Below are 22,316 nucleotides of genomic sequence, written 5' to 3'. Positions count from 1 at the left end.
CTCGCTCCCTGCTAAAAGCTGAAGGTGATCTGGGCATCAGCTCGTCAGACTGGCACTCCGCTGGGAGGGGGCCAGCATTCGATTCCGTGGCAGTTCCAGTACGAGAAGCTCAGACATGGGGAAGTGTGGCTGCCTGTTTGTTGTGGCAGTGATGGTGGATTATATTTGCATGGTTTCGGCTATACCAGGTAAGTCTATGAAATAACTACTTGAGCACATAATCTAGGCTCACAATCCCAGTGCAGCACTGAGGGAGTGCCGCACTTTTGGGAGGTGCCGTTAAACTGAGGCCCCGTTTGCCCTCTCGGGTGGGTGTTTAAGATCCCACAGCCACTATTCGAAGAAGAGCAGGGGAGTTCTCCCCGATGTCCTGGCCAATATTTATCTCTCAACCAACAGCTAAAGCAGATGATTTTGTCATTTATCTCATCGCTGTTTGTGGGATCTTGCTGTGCGCAAATTGGCTGCTGCATTTCCTACATTACAACAGTGACTACACTTCATTGGCTGTAAAGCGCCTCGGGAGGTCCTGAGGTTGTGAAAGGCGCTATATAAATGCAAGTCCTTCTTTCTTTTACTCACTAGATGCCGCCTAGGTGGCAGGGATGAAATTGGTGGTAGCGTGAAACGGGATTTTGTTTTGTTTTACGGTGTAGGACGGGGACGGCCGATCCCCTTCACACGCTTCTGACAAAGACCAATTTCGCTCCCTTTTCTTTAGCACCCTCCCATTAGCTAAACATCGAGGGGTCTTTCCGCAGAGCGAGTGAGGTGGGCGGTGCTCATATATCCTGGTGGACAGCAGTCAAGGGAGGGGGGGTCTAAAAGGGGGTAAATATCAGTAAAATTGATACATATACAAGAGTTGCTGCTGCTGCTTGTTTTGGGAGCCGAGTGGAACTGACTGCCTCTCTCCTCACTTCCCCAGACGATGAGTGCCCCGACGCATACCCAGCCCGGGAGAACTGTGAGTTCGATGAGGTATGTGAGGACGCCAACTGCAAATACAATCAGTACGTGACCTGCCATCTCAACAGATGTGGGACCTGCGAGGCCGTATTTCGTGGTTACGACAACCTGACAGTCAACTGCAACCAATGTGAGTCTCACTTTCGCTCTCACTCTGTTTTTGCACTGTTTATTATACCTGTGTGTGGATGGTCCACTCCACCTCTGGCTTCTACTCTCTACAAAGGACCCCCCCCACCCCACCCCATTCATTTCTCCTCTAACTTTTTATAGTTATTTTGAATGCTGCATGTGTGAAGGTCCAAAACTGGATAGATTATGGGGGGCAGGGCGGGGGGGGGGGGCAGGCACTGGGATGGGAGCTGGAATGGGGACGGAACAGGGCAGGTGTGGACTATGTGCATTCTGGCAGTGAACTCATAAATTAGAATTCACGGAACAACAGGGAAGTGAACAAATCATCGGAGCAGCAGGCAGTGGTTATTAATAAATTAACTCAGAGTTGAGCACTGGTGGATTAACAAGTTGTTGGAACAGAGAGGATAACCAATAAATTAATAATGAATGGAGCAGTGGTGTGTACCTACTCTGCTATATATATATATGTAATAACGTGACATATATATATAGTATAATTTATAGGGGATATAATATATACTAGAATATGATATATAGTATAATTTATAGTGTATAATACATACAATATAGCACATATCTTATATATAGTATGCTTTATAGTTTGTATGTTATATAATATATTTTGTAGTGCATATAATATACAAAGTAGGATTTATTGTGTATGTATCATATACGGTATAATATATAGTGTATATGATATATAGTATAATTCATAGCATCTATGCTATATATGGTATCATTTGTAGTGTACATATTATACACAGTATAAGTTATAGAGTATATGTGATATACTATATAAATGAATGCATATAATATATGTAGTATACCCTATAGTATATATAATACAATATAATTTATAATGTGTACAATAGCACGTAGTCTAATTTATAATATATAATATACATGGTATAATTTGTAGTGTATATGGTATTATATATCGTATCATTTATAGTGTATATTATATATAGTATAATTTATAGCTTAAATAATATATGTAGTACAATTTATTGTGTATATGATAGATATAATATAATTATAATGCATATAATATACATGGTGTAGTTTATAATGCATATAATATATATAGTACAATTTATAGAATATGTGTATATATTAATTCAATTTTATTGCATTGGTTCTTTATCAATTTTTCAGTGACGCCAAAATGCCGTCTGCTACACCTGGAGATGCTTCACAAGAGTAGAACGGCCAGCAGCCAGCTGGGGGGAGGGAGAGTGGACGATCTGTACGACCCTGAGTGTGAGAAGAATGGCACCTTTAAAGCCAAACAGTGCGACGACGACTCCAACCTGTGCTGGTGTGTGGATAGTGCCGGGGTCACAGTCACCGACAAGACCGGGGATGATCCCAAATGTGACCAGCTCGTCCGTGTCCAGTGAGTTCATTCTGCTGTCTTTAGGTTAATTTGACTACTTCTCTCAGGAAACGCTGACAGGTGGCTCCCCCCGCCCCCCCACCCGATGGCTCAGATGGTAAAAGGCACTGCCTGGTGTGGCACTCGGCCATGCAGAGCAGGTAGTTCCCTGAGGTGAGCTGAGAACCTACGATTGGCCTCAGTTCGAGTGGTGGGGGAGAGAAGCATCAACTGGGGTTCCCCAACTCCAGGTAGACAACCAGTGGGCACCTCTGGGGACAGTGTCTGTTTAGATTGGGTGAGGACAGGGTCCGGCTTGCTTTCTAATGTGGTGTGTGTTAAATTATAGAATGATACAGCACTGAAAGAGGCCACTCGGCCCAACGTGCCTGTGCTGGCTCTTTGAAAGAGTTCCCCCCCACCCCACTCTCTTTCCCCATTGCCCTGCATATTTTTCCTTTCCAAGTATTTACTTTGTGGGTTCAAGTCCCACTCCAGGGACTTAAGCACAAAATCTCGGCTGACACTCCCAGTGCAGTACTGAGAGAGTGCTGCACTGTCAGAGGTGCTGTCTTTCGGATGAGATGTTAAACCGAGGCCCCATCTACCCTTTCAAGTGCATGTGAAAGATCCCATGGCACTATTTTGAAGAAGAGCAGGGGAGTTCTCCCCAGTGTCCTGGCCAATAATTATCCCTGAACAAACATCACTTAAAACAGATTATCTGGTTATTACCTCATTGCTGTTTGTGGGATCTTGCTGTGTGTAAATTGGCTTCTGCGTTTCCTACATTACAACAGTGACTATACTTCAGAAGTACTTCATTGGCTGTAAACTGCTTTGGGATGTCCTGAGGTTGTGAAAGGCACTATATAAATTCAAGTCTTTCTTTATTTATCCAATAACTTTTGAAAGTTACAATTGAATCTGCCTCCACCTCCCTTTCAGGCAGTGCATTCCAGATCATAACAACTCAGATGGGACAAGTCATATATGTGTAGATCAGGAAAGAGGCCAAGGTGATATAGCGAATAAATGTATGAAACGTTCAGCATGGCCAAGATGGAATCTGCCAGATGTTGGAATATGGTGGATGAGTTTTTCAATAACAACAACTTGCATTTATATAGCGCCTTTAATGTAGTAAAACGTCCCAAGGAGCTTCAAAGGAACGATAATCAAACAAAATTTGACGCCAAGCCACATAAGGAGAAATTAGGACAGGTGACCAAAAGCTTGGTTAAAGAGGTAGGTTTTAAGGAGCATCTTAAAGGAGGAGGGAGAGGTAGAGAGACGGAGAGGTTTAGGGGGAGAATTCCAGAGCTTAGGACCTAGACAGCTGAAGGCACGGCTGCCAATGGTGGAGCGATTAAAATCGGGGATACGCATGAGGCCAGAATTGGAGGAGCGCAGAGATCTCGGAAGGTTGTAGGGCTGGAGGAGGTTACAGAGATAGGGAGGGTTGAGGCCATGGAGGGATTTGAAAACATGAGAATTTTAAACTCAAGGAAAGCCCTTGACGTGCGAGGCGTGCGGAGTGGGATGATTCTCTGCACTAAAGGCCGACTGTCCATAAACTATCGTCGGGTCGAGAGTTGTCAGATACCTGGTGCCCCCCCCACCCCGAGCTTCTCCAGATTCTGTGCCCAGCATTGGGTCGGTGCCAGCCTCTGCCAAGTCGTTTAGTTCATGATAATCTCCACAAAAACCGTGCTGTCTTGTCCTTCTTCGTGACCGAAACCCACCAGTGATGACCGTGGACTCTGTGATGACCCTATCACTCTCAGATCCGGCATCTCCTGTACCTCCCCCTAGCTATGCATTCCCTCTCCCTGGTTGCAACAGAGCGTGTGTGTTGGCACACTGGGTTTGAAGTGCCCGTGTTTACCTTGTGTACAAAACCTGTCTTTCTTTGAAGATTTCAATATGTTTCACTGAGCTGTGCTCAAAACATTCTCCTCTGTTCACCCCTTTTAATGCCCCCAGACTGGTTGTTAAGGCTTGTTGGAATTTCATAATGGCCAAACTCATTCAAAAAACAAAATAATAGGCTGTCAAATCCATAACTGAACCTATCACAAAGTCTATATATATTTGAAATTGTGTCTTAATCTCCCTTTCAAATCCTGTTACTAATGGAAACAATAAGGACCAAGTATCCAATTTATGTAATGATGGGACAGTGATATAGACTGGGACAATGATACAGACTGGGACAATGATATAGACTGGGACAATGATATAGGCTGGGACAATGATATAGGCTGGGACAATGATATAGACTGGGGCAATGATATAGACTGGGACAATGATATAGACTGGGACAATGATATAGACTGGGACAATGATACAGACTGGGACAATGATATAGGCTGGGACAATGATATAGACTGGGACAATGATACAGACTGGGACAATGATACAGGCTGGGACAATGATATAGACTGGGACAATGATATAGACTGGGACAATGATACAGACTGGGACAATGATATAGGCTGGGACAATGATATAGACTGGGACAATGATACAGACTGGGACAATGATATAGGCTGGGACAATGATATAGACTGGGACAATGATACAGACTGGGACAATGATATAGGCTGGGACAATGATATAGACTGGGACAATGATATAGGCTGGGACAATGATATAGACTGGGACAATGATATAGACTGGGACAATGATACAGACTGGGACAATGATACAGACTGGGACAATGATATAGACTGGGACAATGATACAGACTGGGACAATGATATAGGCTGGGACAATGATATAGGCTGGGACAGTGATATAGACTGGGACAATGATATAGACTGGGACAATGATATAGACTGGGACAATGATATAGACTGGGACAGTGATATTGACTGAGACAATGATATAGACTGGGACAATGATATAGACTGGGACAATGATATAGACTGGGACAGTGATATTGACTGAGACAATGATATAGACTGGGACAATGATATAGGCTGGGACAGTGATATTGACTGAGACAATGATATAGACTGGGACAATGATATAGACTGGGACAATGATATAGACTGGGACAATGATATTGACTGAGACAATGATATAGACTGGGACAGTGACATGGACTGGGACAATGATATAGGCTGGGACAATGATATAGACTGGGACAATGCTATAGGCTGGGACAATGATATAGACTGGGACAGTGATATAGACTGGGACAATGATACAGGCTGGGGCAATCATATAGGCTGGGACAATCATATAGACTGGGACAGTGATATAGGCTATGACAAGACAACTGCCATTATTAAACTCTTTATGTATTTTGCCTGACTTAAAGGGACAGCTGCTAGACCAAAGCAAGACAGAAGTGTTTCATTCTAATCACAGATATGACATTTGCCGGTATTGCTGATGAGGGTGTAGAGTGATCAATTGGTGCATCATTCATGTGAAGGTTAAATACCTAATCCTGCTTCTCTATTTTCCCCCATAGTCGCATTCAGATCGATTTCAGCTTTAAAGTCGAGTTTATCTTTCTAAAGATGAAAGAGGAGGAGCTCCGACGGTGAGTTGGGTTGGAATTATTCCGCCGATATTTGTCACCTGTTATGAATGTGACTCCACAGTCGTGCAGTACAGACCTGAAAGATTCCAGATTCGATCTCAGATTTGCATTGAGTTAGCTGATCTCAGCTGGCCTGGATGCTCTAATTGGCCAGCTAAAACTAACCTGTTTGGAAGAGTGCATGTTTGTGGATATTAATCTCAAATGTGATGCTCCACCGAGTTGAATATCCTACCAATGCACATTGTCCAGACTCCTACATGAAGAATGATTACTTGGACAAGATAGCGGAGGGTGGGGGAGAGGGGGTGGGTGGCCATGAAACTGTACCCTAGCATGAGCTGCATGTTCAGGAGAGGAAGGGAGAGAGTTGTAAAGGAGGTTTCTCGGAGGACTGATACAGGCAGCTAGTGCCCCCTCCCGGCAGAATATAAGATAAAAGTTTCTGTCTCCTTCCATGCACTCTGTCCAGTATCTCTTAGGAGCATAGGAGCAGGAGTAGGCCATTCAGCCCCTCGGGCCTGTTCCGCCATTCAATTAGATCATGATTGATCTGTAGCTCAACTCCATTTACCCGCCTTGGCTCCACCTCCCTTGATACCCTTACCCAACAAAATACTTTTTAGTTTCTTTTCCCGGTTGCCAACTCTAGTTGGATGTATTCCTGGAGATTTCATCACATGACCTCCTGCCTCCAACTGCCCCGCCTCCACACTCCCGCCATTGGTCGCCCAACATGCCCATCCTCGCAGTGCCTTGCCTTCCCACGGCCAATTGGAAAGCGAATAGATTCTTTGTTACCCGATTGGATGATTCTCAACTGTCAATCAAATAACCTTTCTTCCCACGTCCGATATAGTTATAACTAATAAACAAAAGTGTTCAAAGAAAAGTAATGGAAAACGCAATTTTTTAATGCCCCTGTGATTTTTCTCCTGGGTCTTGCTCGCAGCAGTGTCCTGGAGAATAGTCTTTAATTCCTGGCAACCCCTATTTCCCAGTGAAACTAAAAAGTTGATCAATCCTAACTGGATTAAGGAATCTGTGGGGAGCATTGCCCTCCAGGAACTAGATTTAAATCCAGCCCAAACGTATGGGATGAAAATCTGCTCTGTCTGTTGGCCGTAAAGATTCCCTGTGGAATCAGTTTAGGGACAGCTTTAACCCAGTCCCTAGTGTCTCTGGGTCCCATCGGATCTGAGCTGGCAGTATCACTCAGAGAAGTCTCTGGTAGGCTGGGAGTGTGTGACCGAGACACTGAGTGTTTTCATTTCCTCTGTGTGATGTCTCTAGCTCATTGATTAACATGTTCATGTGATGTGTTTGAGGTATTCCTTCTTAATAGATTAACAACCATGTTAAAATAGCACGGGCAGCAATATAACACAAACAGGCTAAAATAAAAACCTCACGATACCTCTGGGTGTGTAAAATGAGATTGTATTCTATTTGCCAGCAGTAAAGTCCCTCAGCTTGATGAGCACAAAAAATTCATTAACTTTATTTTTTAAACCTGAGAAAAGGAATCTGTGAGTAAATGGTCTTCTGTTTAATTCCATTTTTTTTACATAGAATGTACAGCACAGAAACAGGCCATTCGGCCCAACTTGTCAATGCCGTTTATGTTCCACACAAGTCTCCTCTCACCTCTCTTCATCTAACCCAATCACCATATCCTTCTATTCCTTTCTCCCTCATGTGTTTATCTGGCCTCTCTTTAACTGCATCTATGCTATTTACCTCAACTATTCCTTGTGGTAGCGAGTTCCACATTCGAACCACTCTCTGGGTAAAGAAGTTTTTCCTGAATTCCCTATCGGATTTATTAGTGATTATCTTATATTTGTGGCCCCTAGTTCTGGTTTCCCCCACAAGTGGAAACATTTTCTCTACGTCCACCCTATCAAACCCTTTCAAAATCTTAAAGACCTCTATCAGGTCACCCCTCAGCCTTCTCTTTTCTAGAGAAAGGAGCCCCAGCCTGTTCAGTCTTTTCTGATAGGTATAAAGAATTTTGATCAAGAAGTTTGCAGATGATACAAAAATTGGCCATGTGGTTGATAGTGAGGAAGAAAGCTGTAGACTGCAGGAAGATATCAACGGACTGGTCAGGTGGGCAGAAAAATAGCAAATGGAATTCAATCCAGAGAAGTGTGAGGTAATGCATTTGGGGAGGGCAAACAAGACAAGGGAGTACACAATAAATGGGAGGATACTGAGAGGTGTAGAGGAACAAAGGGACCTTGGAGTGCATGTCCACAGATCCCTGAAGGTAGCAGGACAGGTAGATAAAGTGGTTAAAAAGGCATATGGGATATTTTCCTTTATTAGCTGAGGCATAGAATATAAGAGCAGGGAGGTTATGCTAGAACTGTATAAAACATTGGTTAGGCCACAGCTTAAATACTGCGTACAGTTCTGGTCACCACATTACAGGAAAGATGTGATTGCACTAGAGAGGGTACAGATGAGATTTACGAGGATGTTGCCAGGGCTGGAGAATTTTAGCTATGAGAAAAGATTGGATAGGCTGGGGTTGTTTTCTTTGGAACAAAGGAGGCTGAGGGGAGATTTAATTGAGGTGTATAAATTATGAAGGGACTAGATAGAGTGGATAGGAAGGACCTATTTCCCTTAGCAGAGGGGTCAGTGACCAGGGGCATAGATTTAAAGCAATTGGTAGAAGGATTAGAGGGGAGCTGAGGAGAAATGTTTTCACCCAGAGGGTGGTGGGGGTCTGGAACTCACTGCCTGAAAGGGTGGTAGAGGCAGAAACCCTCAACTCATTTAAAAAGTACTTGGATGTGCAACTGAAGTGCCGTAACCTACAGGGCTACGGACCAAGTGCTGGAAAGTGGGATTAAGCTGGATAGCTCTTTCTCAGCCGGCACAGACACGATGGGCCGAATGGCCTCCTTCTGTGCCGTAACTTTCTATGATTCTATGATAACTTTTTAAAGTATTTTTTGATCCTCCTTTTCATTCCCAAAATGCCCCTCACCATTCCCAACCACGAGGTCAGAGGGATAACCTGCTCCAGTCCTCTGTTCAGCTTTGGTACCAGAAGGGGGAGAAGGAGAGTTTGTTGAGGTGACTTCTTTCTGATTTTTCCCCTTTGCCCCCACCCCCCCAGGGAAATACTTTGATTCGATTTGGCTCGCTGCACAATGACCCAAACTAAACTGGGACCTCACCATGTAGGTAATCACACCACTTCTCCTCAGACATGGCCAGTGAGCAGCTGCGTGCAGGATATGGGCTCCTTATTGTCTTCATATGTTAATATAAGAAGCAAGCACACGTAGTGAGATATGGTGATGTAATGCTTGTCCAATTAGACTCCTCTGTTTTGGGAGTCTGGGTAGCACAGTGAGTTTGAACCCGGCCCAGACTGACAGTACAAAGGGCTCCTCTCTGTTGGATGTAGGGTCCTACAGGAAATGAGGCTGTACGGGCTCACCCCAGTGTCTAGTGGGTTTAGTCCCACACAACAGACTGTCTGATGACTGAGTAAATTGTTTCTTGTGTTTCAGGAAGGTGGCCATTAAGCTGGTTAAAGAGTACACACTGAAGGCCACTCAGATCCTGGAGATCACGGTGAGTATCTAAATCCTAACTTGGAGATCCCATGGCACCAATCAAGGAAGAGTGACGAGTTCTCCCTGGTGTCCTGGCCGACATTTATCCCTCAACCAACATCACCAAAAAAAGGCTGTCTCGTTTCTGAGTCAGAAGGTGATGGGTTCAAGTCGCACTGCAGAGACTCCAACACATAATCTAAGCTGACACTCCAGTCCAGTACTGAGGGAGTGCTGCACTGTCGGAGGTGCCATCTTTCGGATGAGACGTTAAATCTCAGATGGGCATAAAAGATCCCATGGTACTATTTGAAGAAGAGCAGGGTGTCCTGGCCAATATTTATCCTTCAACCAACATCATTGAAATAGATTATCTGGTCATTTATCTTATTGCTGTTTATGGGACCAAATTAGCTGCCTATTTCCTACATTACAACTGTGAATTCACTTCAGAAATACTTAATTGGTTGTTAAGGCTCTGGGACGTCCTGAGAGGTGCAATATAAATGCAAGTTCTTTTGTTCCTTATGGTTGAGGGTGATATGAGGACGGTCAAACCTGAGAGTATTGATCCACTCAGTTCCTCGCATGAGGTGAGCTGAGTGGTGGTGCAATGAGCATTTCTCAGCAGGAGGGAGGGAAGATTGGAGGGAGGAGTCATGTCTGGGCGATCTTAGGCGAACCTGGGCAGTCATGTTAGAAGATGTATTGACAGCGCTGTCAGAGCAAGTTATATTCCCGCTTTCCTGAGTACAGTCATTTTTAAAAATCCTTTCTCGGGATGTGGACGCCGCTGGCGAAGCCGGCATTTATTGCCCATCCCTAGTTGCCCCTTGAGAAGGTGGTGGTGAGCCGCCTTCTTGGACCACTACAGTCCGTGTGATGAAGGTTCTCCCCCATTGCTGTTAGATGGGGCCTCGGTCACAGCTGAGTGGTCCGTCCGGTTTTATTTTTTTTTGTAGCTGTTTTGATACAACTGAGTGGCTTGCTAGGCTGTGTCAGAGGGCAGCTAAGAGTCAATCACATCGGTGTAGGACTGGAATCACATGTGGGCCAGACCGAGTAAGGACGGCAGGTTTCCTTCCCTAAAGGACATTAGTGAACCAGTTGGGTTTTTATGACAATCCAACAGTTTCATGGTCACTTTTACGGATACCAGCTTTTTATTTCCAGATTTATTTATCTTTTTAAAAACTGAATTCAATTTCACAAACTGCTAAGGTGGGATTTGAACTCATGTCCCTGCCTCAGCTCATCTGCTGCTGAAACCCTCATCCATGCCTTTGTTACCTCCAGACTTGACTATTCCAATGCTCTCCTGGCCGGCCTCCCATCTTCCATCCTCCGTAAACTTGAACTCATCCAAAACTCTGCTGCCCGTGTCCTAACTCGCACCAAGTCCCATTCACCCTTCACCCCCTGTGCTCGCTGACCTACATTGGCTCCCGCTCCACCAACGCCTCCATTTAAAATTCTCATCATTGTTTTCAAATCCCTCCATAGCCTCGCCCCTCCCTATCTCTGTAACCTCCTCCAGCCCCACAACCCTCCGTGATCTCTGAGCTCCTCCAATTCTTGCCTCTTGCGCATCCCTGATTTTCATCGCTCCGCCATTGGTGGCCATGCCTTTAGCTGCCTAGGCCCTAAGCTCTGGAATTCCCTCCCTAAACCTCTCCGTCTCTCCACCTCTCTCTTCTCCTTTAAGACACTCCTTAAAACCTACCTCTTTGGCCAAGCTTTTAGTCACCTGTCCTAATATCTCCTTATGTGGCTCGGTGTCAAATTTTGTCTGAGAATCGCTCCTGTGATGCGCTTTGGGATGTTTTACTACGTTAAATAAATGTATGTTGTCGTTATTCTCTGGATTACTAGTCCAGTAACGTAACCATCACATCATGTACCCTAACAGGCAGTCAAATCAAATGACAAACAATGGGCAAAAATACAAAAAATAAAGTGCGAACTTGTCCGACCCCCTTCCCACCGCCCCCCCCCCCAACAACAAGCAAGAGAATTCATAAACAGCTAGAACCAGGTAATGAAAGCACCTGCTGATCACAGTTAGACCTCCAGACACTGGCGCTAATTCGAAGGCACGTGGTCACCCTCTAGTACTGACCATCTCCTTGTCCTCTCGGCGGCAGGTCCATGAGGTCTCCAGGGAAATCTGCATTCGGCTCGGCGAGAATGGGACGAAGGATCCGGCCGACATCTCCACCGTGGCCTATTACATCGAGAGAGACGTGAGTACTGCTCCTGGCTCTCGTTCCGCTGGAGGTGGAGGACCAAGGACCAAGTTCGCGAAAAAAACGATAGTAGGAAAGGAGACAGGCGACAGCTGATCACTGCTCCTCCATTTACATTCTGAACCTCTTGAAGCTTTAACCCAAAGGGGACAGCTGTTTCTCTCTGCAGGCACAGTTGAGGTATTGTCCAAAGCACTGACCCCCAAGGAGCCACCTTCTCTACAGCACAATATAAACTGCTGAACCGAGTGAAGCTGGGTGGTATCTCAAGTAAAGGTTAACAGGAACATGGATGCTGCTAACCTTGAACCTGCAACTGAGAGAGAGAAAGGCTCATGTGTTAGATGGGACTCTTTGTGAGAACTGGCTGGTTTATTTCAGGTTGTGCCCTAGTCTAACGAGACCAGAGACTGGAGCACGAAATCCAGGCTGACACTCCCAGTGCAGTTACTGAGGGAGTGCTGCACAGTTGGAGGTGCCGCCTTTCGGATGAGAGGTTAAACCGAGGCCCGTCTGCCCTCTCAGGTGGACGTTAAAGATTCCCATGACACCATAGAACATCACTGAAACAGATTATCTGGTCATTATCTCATTATTGTTTGTGGGAACTTGCTGTGTGCAAATTGGCTCCCGCGTTTCCTGCATTACAACAGTCACTACACTTCAAAAGTATGTAACTGACTCTTAAGCGTTTTGGAACATCCTGAGGTCATGAAAGGCCCTATATGGGGACATAGGAACAGGAGGAGGCCATTCATCCCCTCGAGCCTGTTCCACCCTTCAATTCAATCATGGCTGATCTGTATCTTAACTCCATTAACTCGCCTTGTTTCCGTATCCCTTAATACCCTTGCCTAACAAAAATCTATCAATCTCATTGTTGAAATTTTCAATTGACCCCCAGCCTCAACAGCATTTTTGGGGGAGAGAGTTCCAGATTTCCACTCCCCTTTGTGTGAAGAAGTGCTTCCTGACATCACCCCTGAACGGCCTAGCTCTAATTTTAAGGTTATGCCCCTTTGTTCTGGACTTTCCCACCAGAGGGAAATAGTTTCTCTCTATCTACCCGATCAAATGCTTTAATCATCTTAAGCTCCTCAATTAGATCACCCCATAATCTTCTATATTCAAGGGAAATAAATCCCAGTCTTTTTGCTTCTAACCTGAGTTGATCTTTTAAACCTCAGCCTCCGGTGTCGCAATGACACTCCCTACTAATTTCTCTTGCCCTCTTCTCAACAATGTCTCAATCTTGCAGCTGAAGATGAACAAATTCTCCCTGGAAGTGGACGGGAAGAGCCTGCAGGTCGAGAGGGAGTCGGTACAAGTTTGGTTCTTCGACAACGAGCCTCCTCGGATCAACATGAAGACCATTTCGCCGGGTTTTGCTGCCATTATCATCATCATTGCACTGGCTATTCTAACGGGGATTGCGGTCTTTGTAAGTACGATCGCGTCCACCCGCGCCTCGATCCTATGCAACCAGATTCCTCGGATAATCCCGAGGTACTGCTGATCTCCTCTGTTGACCTGTTAATTATGAGTTTCCGCCGGTTTCTCGTGGGCATAGACACAAGCTCAGAACAGGGAAGGCGAACAGATTTAATCAACGGCAATTGATACTAGCTCAATTGCTAAATTTAAATCTGAGATAGATAGCTTTTTGGCAATCAAAGGTATTAAGGGATATGGGCCAAAGGCAGGTATATGGAGTTGGATCACAGATCAGCCATGATCTTATCAAATGGCGGAGCAGGCACGAGGGGCTGAATGGCCTACTCCTGTTCCTATGTTCCTAATCACTTCGTGCAAAGAGTGGAACAGACAACGAGAGATACTGGAGGGGGAAAGATTGACAAATCATTTAAGTCAACTATCAAAAGATGACCAACAGTTTCAGAAAAGCTGAGGTCCCAAATAAGACTCAACATCTTGGGGAGGGGTGGGGGATGTTCGATAATAAATGCTCTCCCCTCCACTTTTTTGGCGCCCCTGGGAACCCGGCAGATCCTCTGCTTGTCAGGGGTCCAAGAGAAGGCTGCAGTCCCCCCACATTGGGGTCCTAGACAGCTGTCCATCAGGAACATGAGACAGGATGCTGGGAACAACCTCCCCTCTCACAGCAACAACTACTTGCATTTATATAGAACCTTTAATACAGCAAAACGTCCCAAGGCGCTTCACAGGAGCGATTATCAGCCAAAATATGACACCGAGCCACATAAGGTGATATACTTGGTCAAAGAGGTAGGTTTTAAGGAGCGTCTTAAAGGAGGAGAGAGAGGTGGAGAGATTTAGAGAGGGAATTCCAGAGCTTAGGGCCTAGGCAGCTGAAGGCACGGCCGCCAATGGTGGAGCGATTAAAATCAGGGATGGGCAAGAGGCCAGAGTTGGAGGAGCGCTGAGATCTTCGAGGGCAGCCAGATCTCTCAACCTTGCAGCCTCATATTCATTCAAATCAACCTGGTAGACGTGACCCTATCGTGGTGTGTCAGTGGCTGCGTGTTATCAGTTGTCTGGGAGTGGTGGGGAGGGGGTGCGGGTTGAGGGGAATTGTACCCCGGCATGAATCACAAGAAAAGGATTCTGGGTGAAAAGTGGAGGGAAAAATTGGAAAGAAAAGGATATGGGGATCGGGCGGGAAAGTGGAGTTGAGGTCGAAGATCAGCTATGATCTTATTGAATGGCGGAGCAGGCTCGAGGGGCCGTGTGGCCTACTCCTGCTCCTATTTCTTATGTTCTAATGTTTCTTTTGTCCTTATGATTGAATGTTGCCTGTTAATGACATCGTCTAATTGCAGGTTGTTGTCAGAAGAAGAGCAAAAGAGGACAGGCAGAGAATCCAGTTTGAAGTGATTGAGGTGATGTTTTCCATCAATAATCTTTGTTAAGAGTGCTCCAGTAGTGGAGTCATTAAGATGCAAGTTCGGCCTGTAGTAACCGACACACCAATTAAAAGCTTGTTCAACACAGGCAACTAGGTGGGTATTTAAGGGAGAACTTATCTTCCTCCTTATTCCACCAATGGCTCTTGGTGCAAGATTGGCTGGATACGATTTTTTTACTACCTTTGATGTTTTCCCTATTTTGTTGTATTTTATGAAGGCATTGACATTCTACTTGGGGGAGAGAGGAAGGAGGTGAGTGTTTGAGAACCATTCGCAATGTGAGGTCTCCTCTGTTGCTAAATCTGCCTCTAAGAAATCTTGACCATTACTTGTTTTCTCTTCAGTAACTCCAAATTCCTTATAAAGTCCAGGTCCATCCAACACTTGAATATTGTTCCCATATTCGGAGAGTCACTTCTAATACCTTTATCACACTTCTGGATGGGACATAAGAAAAGCTTATTGTCCAAAGCTGACCTTCACTCACTTCCCATCTCCAATTGCTCTCTCACCACCAGAACCTTATTCGGCCCTATTATCAATTCTGCGAAGGCTCCTGACCCTTGAACTTCTCTTGAACCGCCTAAGCTACTCCAACTCTACACATTCTTCCGCCTTCTTATATCCTCACTGTGTTGAAATCACCATCTGCTGCTCTAGCTCCGAACCTCAAAACCGTGGCGCTTGTTACCTTCCTCCTCTCTCCCTACAATCTACAGGCTGCCGAAACTCAAGCTCGGCATTTCCTAATCTTTATGATTGACCTCAGTTTCTCTCCTCCTCTTTTCTACCTTTCTGACTGGCCCTTCACCTAGGCCTCTCGTTAAATAAAACTGCGATGACCGTGGACCACATGCTTCACATATGGAAGCTTCTGTGTGAAAACTGGAAAGATTATAAAGCTTATTGACCATAATAAGCTTATTGATCCCGGGTCAGAGAGTGCTTGGGCAGGCAGTTTGTTTACAGCAGGAAGCAGCTGATACTGCCCTTGTCTTAATTTCTTCAGATGAGAGCGCGTCACCATCATGGGGAGGAATGAGACTTCTGATGGAAATATGGTGATGTAGCACGTATTAGTTCAAGGACAAGCAAAAGTTGGGGCGAGCAAATTACTGTCTCGTCTCTCTCCTTTCACCCCGCTCCGATTTCTCACCTCGTCACCTGATGGCAGAGATTCGTGTCCCCAGCAAGGTGGAGCACCACCACCACTGATGGCCTCCAGTAACTCACCTAAATGCCCACTATTTGTACATGAGCCTTGACAGTGAGTCTTGAGAGACTGTCTGACCACGAGGGGACATCACTGCTGTCCGCAGAATGGTGATCGGGCTCGGAGCTCGGGCTGGTTTTCTGCTCCCTAACCCAGGAGTCACTGAGGCCAGCTGTTGGGGTCCTTCTGCAACCTGGCTGTAACCCGGTAACCCGGCACAGATAGGGGTTGCCAACTCTGGTCGGACATATTCCTGGAGGTGTCATCATGTGGCCTCCTGCCTCCAACTGCCCCGCCCCCACACTCCTGCCATTGGTCGCCCAACACGTCCATCCTCGCGGTACCCCCACCTTCCCACAGCCAATTGGAAAGCGAATAGACTCTTCATTCCCCGATTGGATGATTCTTGACCGTCAGTCAAACAGCCTTTTTTCCCATGTCCAATATTTTTGCAACTAGTAAACAAACCGTTCAAAGAAAATATTTTTTAAACCCCATTTTTGTTTAATGCCCCTGTGATTTTTCTCCCGGGTGTTGCTCGCAGCTGTATCCCGGAGATTAGTCTTTAATTCCTGGAGACTCCAGGGCAATGCTGGAGGGTTGGCAACCCCTAGGCACAGACCAGGGGTCAAACCTGGCACCTTCTTGGTCTGTGTGGCTCTGCAACTCACTGGATAAACCCGTCCATATCATCAGGGGGCCACTCATTTTTTGCTGCAACATTCTCGTCCCTAATGGAGTTTTCTTTGGTGTTTTACGCAGGGACAGGAAATGGAGGACTACCAGCTAGCTCAGAGATTGGGCTTGGCACATTAACAGTCGAGAAGCTTGTTGTACCCTTGGCTCTTGGGGACTATGTCTTGTACTTGTTGCACAAAAAGGAGTTTTGTAGCCTTGAAAATGAGCCTCGTATTTACAGATTGCTCCGCAGAGGGCCATGAGTAAACCCAACCGATGATTTTAACATCGCTGTGATTCACCGCAGGAGAAGAAAACAATGCAGTGTCTTTTTCTCCTGTCAGTTTTTCATCTCTCCTCTCCTGAAGGCACTAACTCTGCGCTCCTCCAATTCTTGCCTCTTGCGCAGCCACGGTTTTCATCTCACCATTGGTGGCCGTACCTTCAGCTGCCTAGGCCTCAAGCTCTGGAATTCCCTCCCTAAACCTCCGCCTCTCTACCTCTCTCTCCTCCTTTAAGACGCTCCTTAAAACCTACCTCTTTGACCAAACTTTTGGTCACCTGTCCTAATATCTCCTTATGCGGCTTGATGTCAGATTTTTGTTTGATAATTGCTCCTGTGAAGCACTTTGGGACATTTTACTACGTTAAAGGTGCTATATAAATGCAAGTTGTTGTTGTTGAAATACAGTTCCACAGGGAGCCCTCACGTGGTCATTCTCCACGTGTGAGCGCAGACTGGCAGTGTCAGTAGGTTATCCTGTTTTCACCTGATGCCTGTGCAGGAGTCGCTGGATGGAAATGAGCAGTCGGAACGCTGCCAACATTTACTTTTCCCTTTGGTAACCCAATATTGTCAAGTCCAATTGTAGCACCCCTCATCTGAGATCAGCTAACTCCCCACGGGCTGGGGATGGAACCTGGGACTTTATTGTCTGTAATGGTCGGTACCACACTGCGAGATGCATTGCAGTTATTTAACACTAGGGGTAATTGGCTAAGATAACAGCCTTCCACCTACTTCATACAACACAACATTAAGAGTACATTCAACTTCTCTCCTCCAGCTGTTCATGTCACCTCCTTAGCTCCAATACTGGGGACAGTTGCTCACTTACTGACTGTGGTCATTAAGTGTGTGAGCAATCTTCAGACTTACTCCTCTGATTGAGATGTAACTAGCTGGCCAAAGTACCAGAATATATATGGCCCTGAAATACCATTTTTTTTTCTTTTATTCGTTCATGAGATGTGGGCGTCGCTGGCGAAGCCAGCGTTTATTGCCCATCCCTAATTGCCCTTGAGAAGGTGGTGGTGAGCCGCCTTCTTGAACCGCTGCAGTCTGTGTGGTGAAGGTTCTCCCACAGTGCTGTTAGGAAGGGAGTTCCAGGATTTTGACCCAGCGACGATGAAGGAACGGCGATATATTTCCAAGTGGCATTGTAAGCAGTGTGGATGAAAACATAAAATTACAAACGATATTGATAGATTAGGTGAATGGGCAAAACTGTGGCAAATGGAATTCAAAGTAGACAAATGTGAGGTCATTCACTTTGGATCAAAAAAGGATGGAACAGGGTATTTTCTAAATGGTAAAAAGTTAAAAACAGTGGATGTCCAAAGGGACCTAAGGGTTCAGGTACATAGATCATTGAAGTGTCATGAACAGGTGCAGAAAATAATCAATAAGGCTAATGGAATGCTGGCCTTTATATCTAGAGGACTAGAGAACAAGGGGGCAGAAGTTATGCTGCAGCTATAAAAAACCCTGGTTAGACCACACCTGGAGTACTGTGAGCAGTTCTGGGCACCGCACCTTCGGAAGGACATACAGGCCTTGGAGGGAGTGCAGCGTAGGTTTACTAGAATGATACCCGGACTTCAAGGGTAAAGTTACGAAGAGAGATTACACAAATTGGGGTTGTATTCTCTGGAGTTTTGAAGGTTAAGGGGTGATCTGATCAAAGTTTATAAGATATTAAGGGGAACAAATAGGGTGGATAGAGAGAAACTATTTCCGCTGGTTGGGGATTCTAGGAGTAGGGGGCACAGTCTAAAAATTAGAGCCAGACCTTTCAGGAGCGAGTTTGGAACTCTCTTCCGCAAGCAGCAATTGATACTAGCTCAATTGCTAAATTTAAATGTGAGATAGATAGCTTTTTGGCAACCAAAGGTATTAAGGGATATGGGCCATGATCATATCGAATGGTGGAGCAGGCACGAGGGGCTGAATGGCCTACTCCTGTTCCTATGTTCCTATGATGTGTGACTTGGAGGGGAATGTGCAGGTGGTGTTGTTCCCATGTGCCTGCTGCCCTTGTCCTTCTAGGTGGTAGAGGTCGCAGGTTTGGGAGGTGCTGTTGAAGAAGCCTTGGCGAGTTGCTGCAGTGCATCCTGTGGATGGTACACAGTGCAACCACAGTGCGCTGGTGGTGAAGGGAGTGAATGTTTAGGGTGGTGGATGGGGTGCCAATCAAGCAGGCTGCTTTGTCCTGGATGGTGTCGAGCTTCTTGAGTGTTGTTGGAGCTGCAGTCATCCAGGCAAGTGGGGAGTATTCCATCACACTCCTGACTTGTGCCTTGTAGATGGTGGAAAGGCTTTGGGGAGTCAGGAGGTGAGTCACTCGCCGCAGAATACCCAGCCTCTGACCTGCTCTTGCAGCCACAGTATTTATGTGGCTGGTCCAGTATAAGTTTCTGGTCAATGGTGACCCCCAGGATGTTGATGGTGGGGGATTCGGCGATGGTAATGCCGTTGAATGTCAAGGGGAGGTAGTTAGACTCTCTCTTGTTGGAGATGGTCATTGCCTGGCACTTGTCTAGCCCGAATGTTACTTGCCGCATATCAGCCCAAGCCTGGATGTTGTCCAGGTCGTGCTGCATGCAGGCTCAGACAGCTTCATTATCTGAGGGGTTGCGAATGGAACTGAGCACTGTGCAATCATCAGCGAACATCCATGCGAGGGGGTCTTCTAGTCTCCCAATGTAACTCTGGTGTGAGACCGAAGAATCTCCCAAATAAATAGCAGAAACCTGGTATAACCTGGTTATAAAGAAAGAACTTTCATTTATATAGTGCCTTTCACAACCTATGCCAGATCTCTACCTTTCTTGGGCGGTGGGGGGGTTCTGCTAGTCTCATGCTGGAGTTATGGTGACAGACCAGGACATGGTCCCCTGCCCCCCCCCCCGGAATTACAGTGTAATAGGAATAATTATCCAAATTTAAAAGGGATGAGGAATCCGTTTTAATGGATTATATCCCCGGCAAGTGGATTAGTAACCCAGTCATTCCCACTTCCAAAATATCAACATCAAGCAGGATTGCTGGTTTCAACTCATTTAGAATTGTGTGAAAAGAGACAACTGTATCTACATACAAGGGTAATTGTATCTATACAGGGGTAACTGTATCTACATACAGGGGTAACTATCTATACAGGGGTAATTATAGCTATACAGGGGTAACTGTATCTAAATAGAGGGGTAACTATCTATACAGGGGTAATCATAGCTATACAGGGGTAACTGTATCTGTATGCAGCGGTAACTATCTATATACAGGGGTAACTGTATCTATACAGGGGTAACTATCTATATACAGGGGTAACTGTATCTGTATATAGGGATAATTGTACCTACATACAGGGGTAACTGTATCTATATAGGGATAACTGTACCTATATACAGAGGTAACTATCTATACAGGGGTAACTGTATCTATGCAGGAGTAACTTTCTATACAGGACTAACTATACAGCCATCTCCTTTCTGTGAAGTAAATATCCTTTCCGTGCTGTAACTCTCTCTTTTATCAGTCCATCTATCTTCTTTGATGTAACTGTCTTACTCTGCTGGAACTATCTCCTTTATTAGCAATAACTATTTCTTTTGATGTTGCTATCTTCTTGTTCTGCCATCTTCTTGTTCTGCCATCTCCTTTGATTTAACTATTTTATTTCTCTGCTGTAACAATCTCCTTTATCGGGTGTAACTATCTCTTTTTTTGTGCTGTAACTATCTCAGACCCCTCTATAGTATTCTCTCTCAATGTGATAATCTGGTGTTATATAATAAAAGCAACATTGCCAGCTGTGGAATAAGGCAATGTCTCGAGCAAGGCTTGATCCAGTGAAAATTCTGCTGGAGAATCGAGAAGGTGGGCAATTGGATTGCGGATAATGGAAGTTTCACTGTAAACAGAAGGTGGTTGTGGATCAATACCCCATAACCAGGAATTTGCACCCATCATGTAGGCTGACACTCCAGTACCAGGATGTTAAACTGCGGCTCCATGTGTGTGCTCCAGGGTAGCTTTGAAGATCCCATGGCACTACAGATGAATTGGTCGTTGACCTCTGCTGTTTGTGGGACACTCTTACCAATTTGTGCTCTCCAAAGTTCATTGGGGGTGAAATTCAATCTGTCGGTGGCGTGTAAGAGTCAGTCGCAATTGGGCCGCCCGACCAGTCTAAGGAACGTAAAATCGAACAGGGCTTATAATGAGCGGTCGATCCACTACCGTCCGTATTGAAGCCCCGCCGAAGATGAATTTCACCCCATCCCTACCCCCACCATTGTGTGAAGTCCATCGAGGGCTGGGAATTTCCTCCAAACTCCTCCCGCTCCTCCGCCATAATGTTGCTGAACATGTGGTGGAAATCCAGCGTAAACGGGGATTCCCCCGGCAGAGCAGGAGTTGCTCAGAGGAAATTCCCGGCCAAGATGTTCCAATGTGATATATGTTATGTTATTGTTTAAAAATGATTTTAACCATACTGTAATAGAAAATATTATGTAATTAGTGTAGATACCCAGCTTGTGCAATAAAAACACTTGCATTATATAAAGGTCAAAAGTACAATCACAGTACCTCAAGCAAGCAGACTTGCAGAGTTTAACAGAAATTCATTAAAAGCAAATGGGCTGTGAAATCTGCACGTGTTTGTGTGATGAGATGGAAATGAGGCCATTTAAAAACAGCTTTAACAATAAAGTGATGCATTATTTGCTCATGAAATGCATCCCTTGGACACAGGAGACAGCAGGTAAGGCCAGTCGAACACACAGCACTAAAAAGCCCATTTTATTTCATGTTAATCCAATATCCTCTCTGATAAGAACTGCACTGAAATCCACGGTTTTAAAATGGCTTTTCCCCGTTTCAATCAATCGATGTTGTTCTTCTCTCGGACAAGATTCTTCAGCTGGAATTGTCGTGAAAGACAAAAATTATAATTCACGTTATCACTGCACAGTCATTGTAAGATTTAAAGAGCAAGGCATAAGAAATGTACCGAGGGTCTTCTCCAGGGCAGCGCGCTGGTCAGTGATCCCTGGACCATTAAAAAATGTTCATGTCGGAGGTGCCGCCTTTCGGATGAGATGTTAAACCGAGGCCCTGTCTGCTCTTTCAGGTGGACGTAGACGATCCCATGGTAATATTTGGAAGACGAGCAGGGGAGTTCTCCCTGGCGTTCTGCCCAATATTTATCCCTCAACCAACATCACTAAAAAAGCGGATTATCTGGTCATTTATTTTATTGCTGTTTGTGGGATCTCGCTGTGCACAAAATGGCTGCTGTGTTTCCTACATTACCACAGTGACTATACTTCAAAAGTATTTAATTGGTTGTAAAACACTTTGGTCATCCTCAGGTCGCGAAAGGCACTGT

At 45.3% G+C, this 22,316-nt stretch overlaps 1 protein-coding gene across 1 annotated transcript; it reads left to right on the top strand.

Moving 5' to 3' along the window:
• The first annotated feature begins 29 nt into the window (after window positions 1-29).
• Window positions 30-21,575, top strand: LOC137326713 (epithelial cell adhesion molecule-like). Its single transcript, XM_067992066.1, has 9 exons — window positions 30-188; window positions 929-1,099; window positions 2,263-2,503; window positions 5,967-6,038; window positions 9,572-9,635; window positions 11,761-11,859; window positions 13,121-13,303; window positions 14,664-14,723; window positions 16,726-21,575. The coding sequence occupies exons 1-9, from the start codon at window positions 116-118 to the stop codon at window positions 16,777-16,779; spliced, it is 1,017 nt and encodes a 338-aa protein (XP_067848167.1). The 5' UTR covers window positions 30-115; the 3' UTR covers window positions 16,780-21,575.
• The last annotated feature ends 741 nt before the right edge of the window (window positions 21,576-22,316 follow it).

Source organism: Heptranchias perlo, chromosome 10, assembly GCF_035084215.1.
Source record: "Heptranchias perlo isolate sHepPer1 chromosome 10, sHepPer1.hap1, whole genome shotgun sequence".
NCBI classification, from domain to species: Eukaryota; Metazoa; Chordata; class Chondrichthyes; order Hexanchiformes; family Hexanchidae; genus Heptranchias; species Heptranchias perlo.
The sequence above is the reverse complement of the archived record's forward strand: the minus strand, read 5'-3'. Positions and strand labels throughout refer to the sequence as shown.

What these genes read in the sequence shown, in the direction of transcription:
- LOC137326713 (XM_067992066.1), top strand. Translation starts at nt 116, where the DNA reads ATGGGGAAGTGTGGCTGCCTGTTTGTTGTGGCAGTGATGGTGGATTAT. An exon ending in CATGGTTTCGGCTATACCAG is followed by an intron (nt 189 to 928) that starts GTAAGTCTATGA and finishes TCACTTCCCCAG; the next exon opens with ACGATGAGTGCCCCGACGCA. An exon ending in GACCAGCTCGTCCGTGTCCA is followed by an intron (nt 2,504 to 5,966) that starts GTGAGTTCATTC and finishes TTTCCCCCATAG; the next exon opens with TCGCATTCAGATCGATTTCA.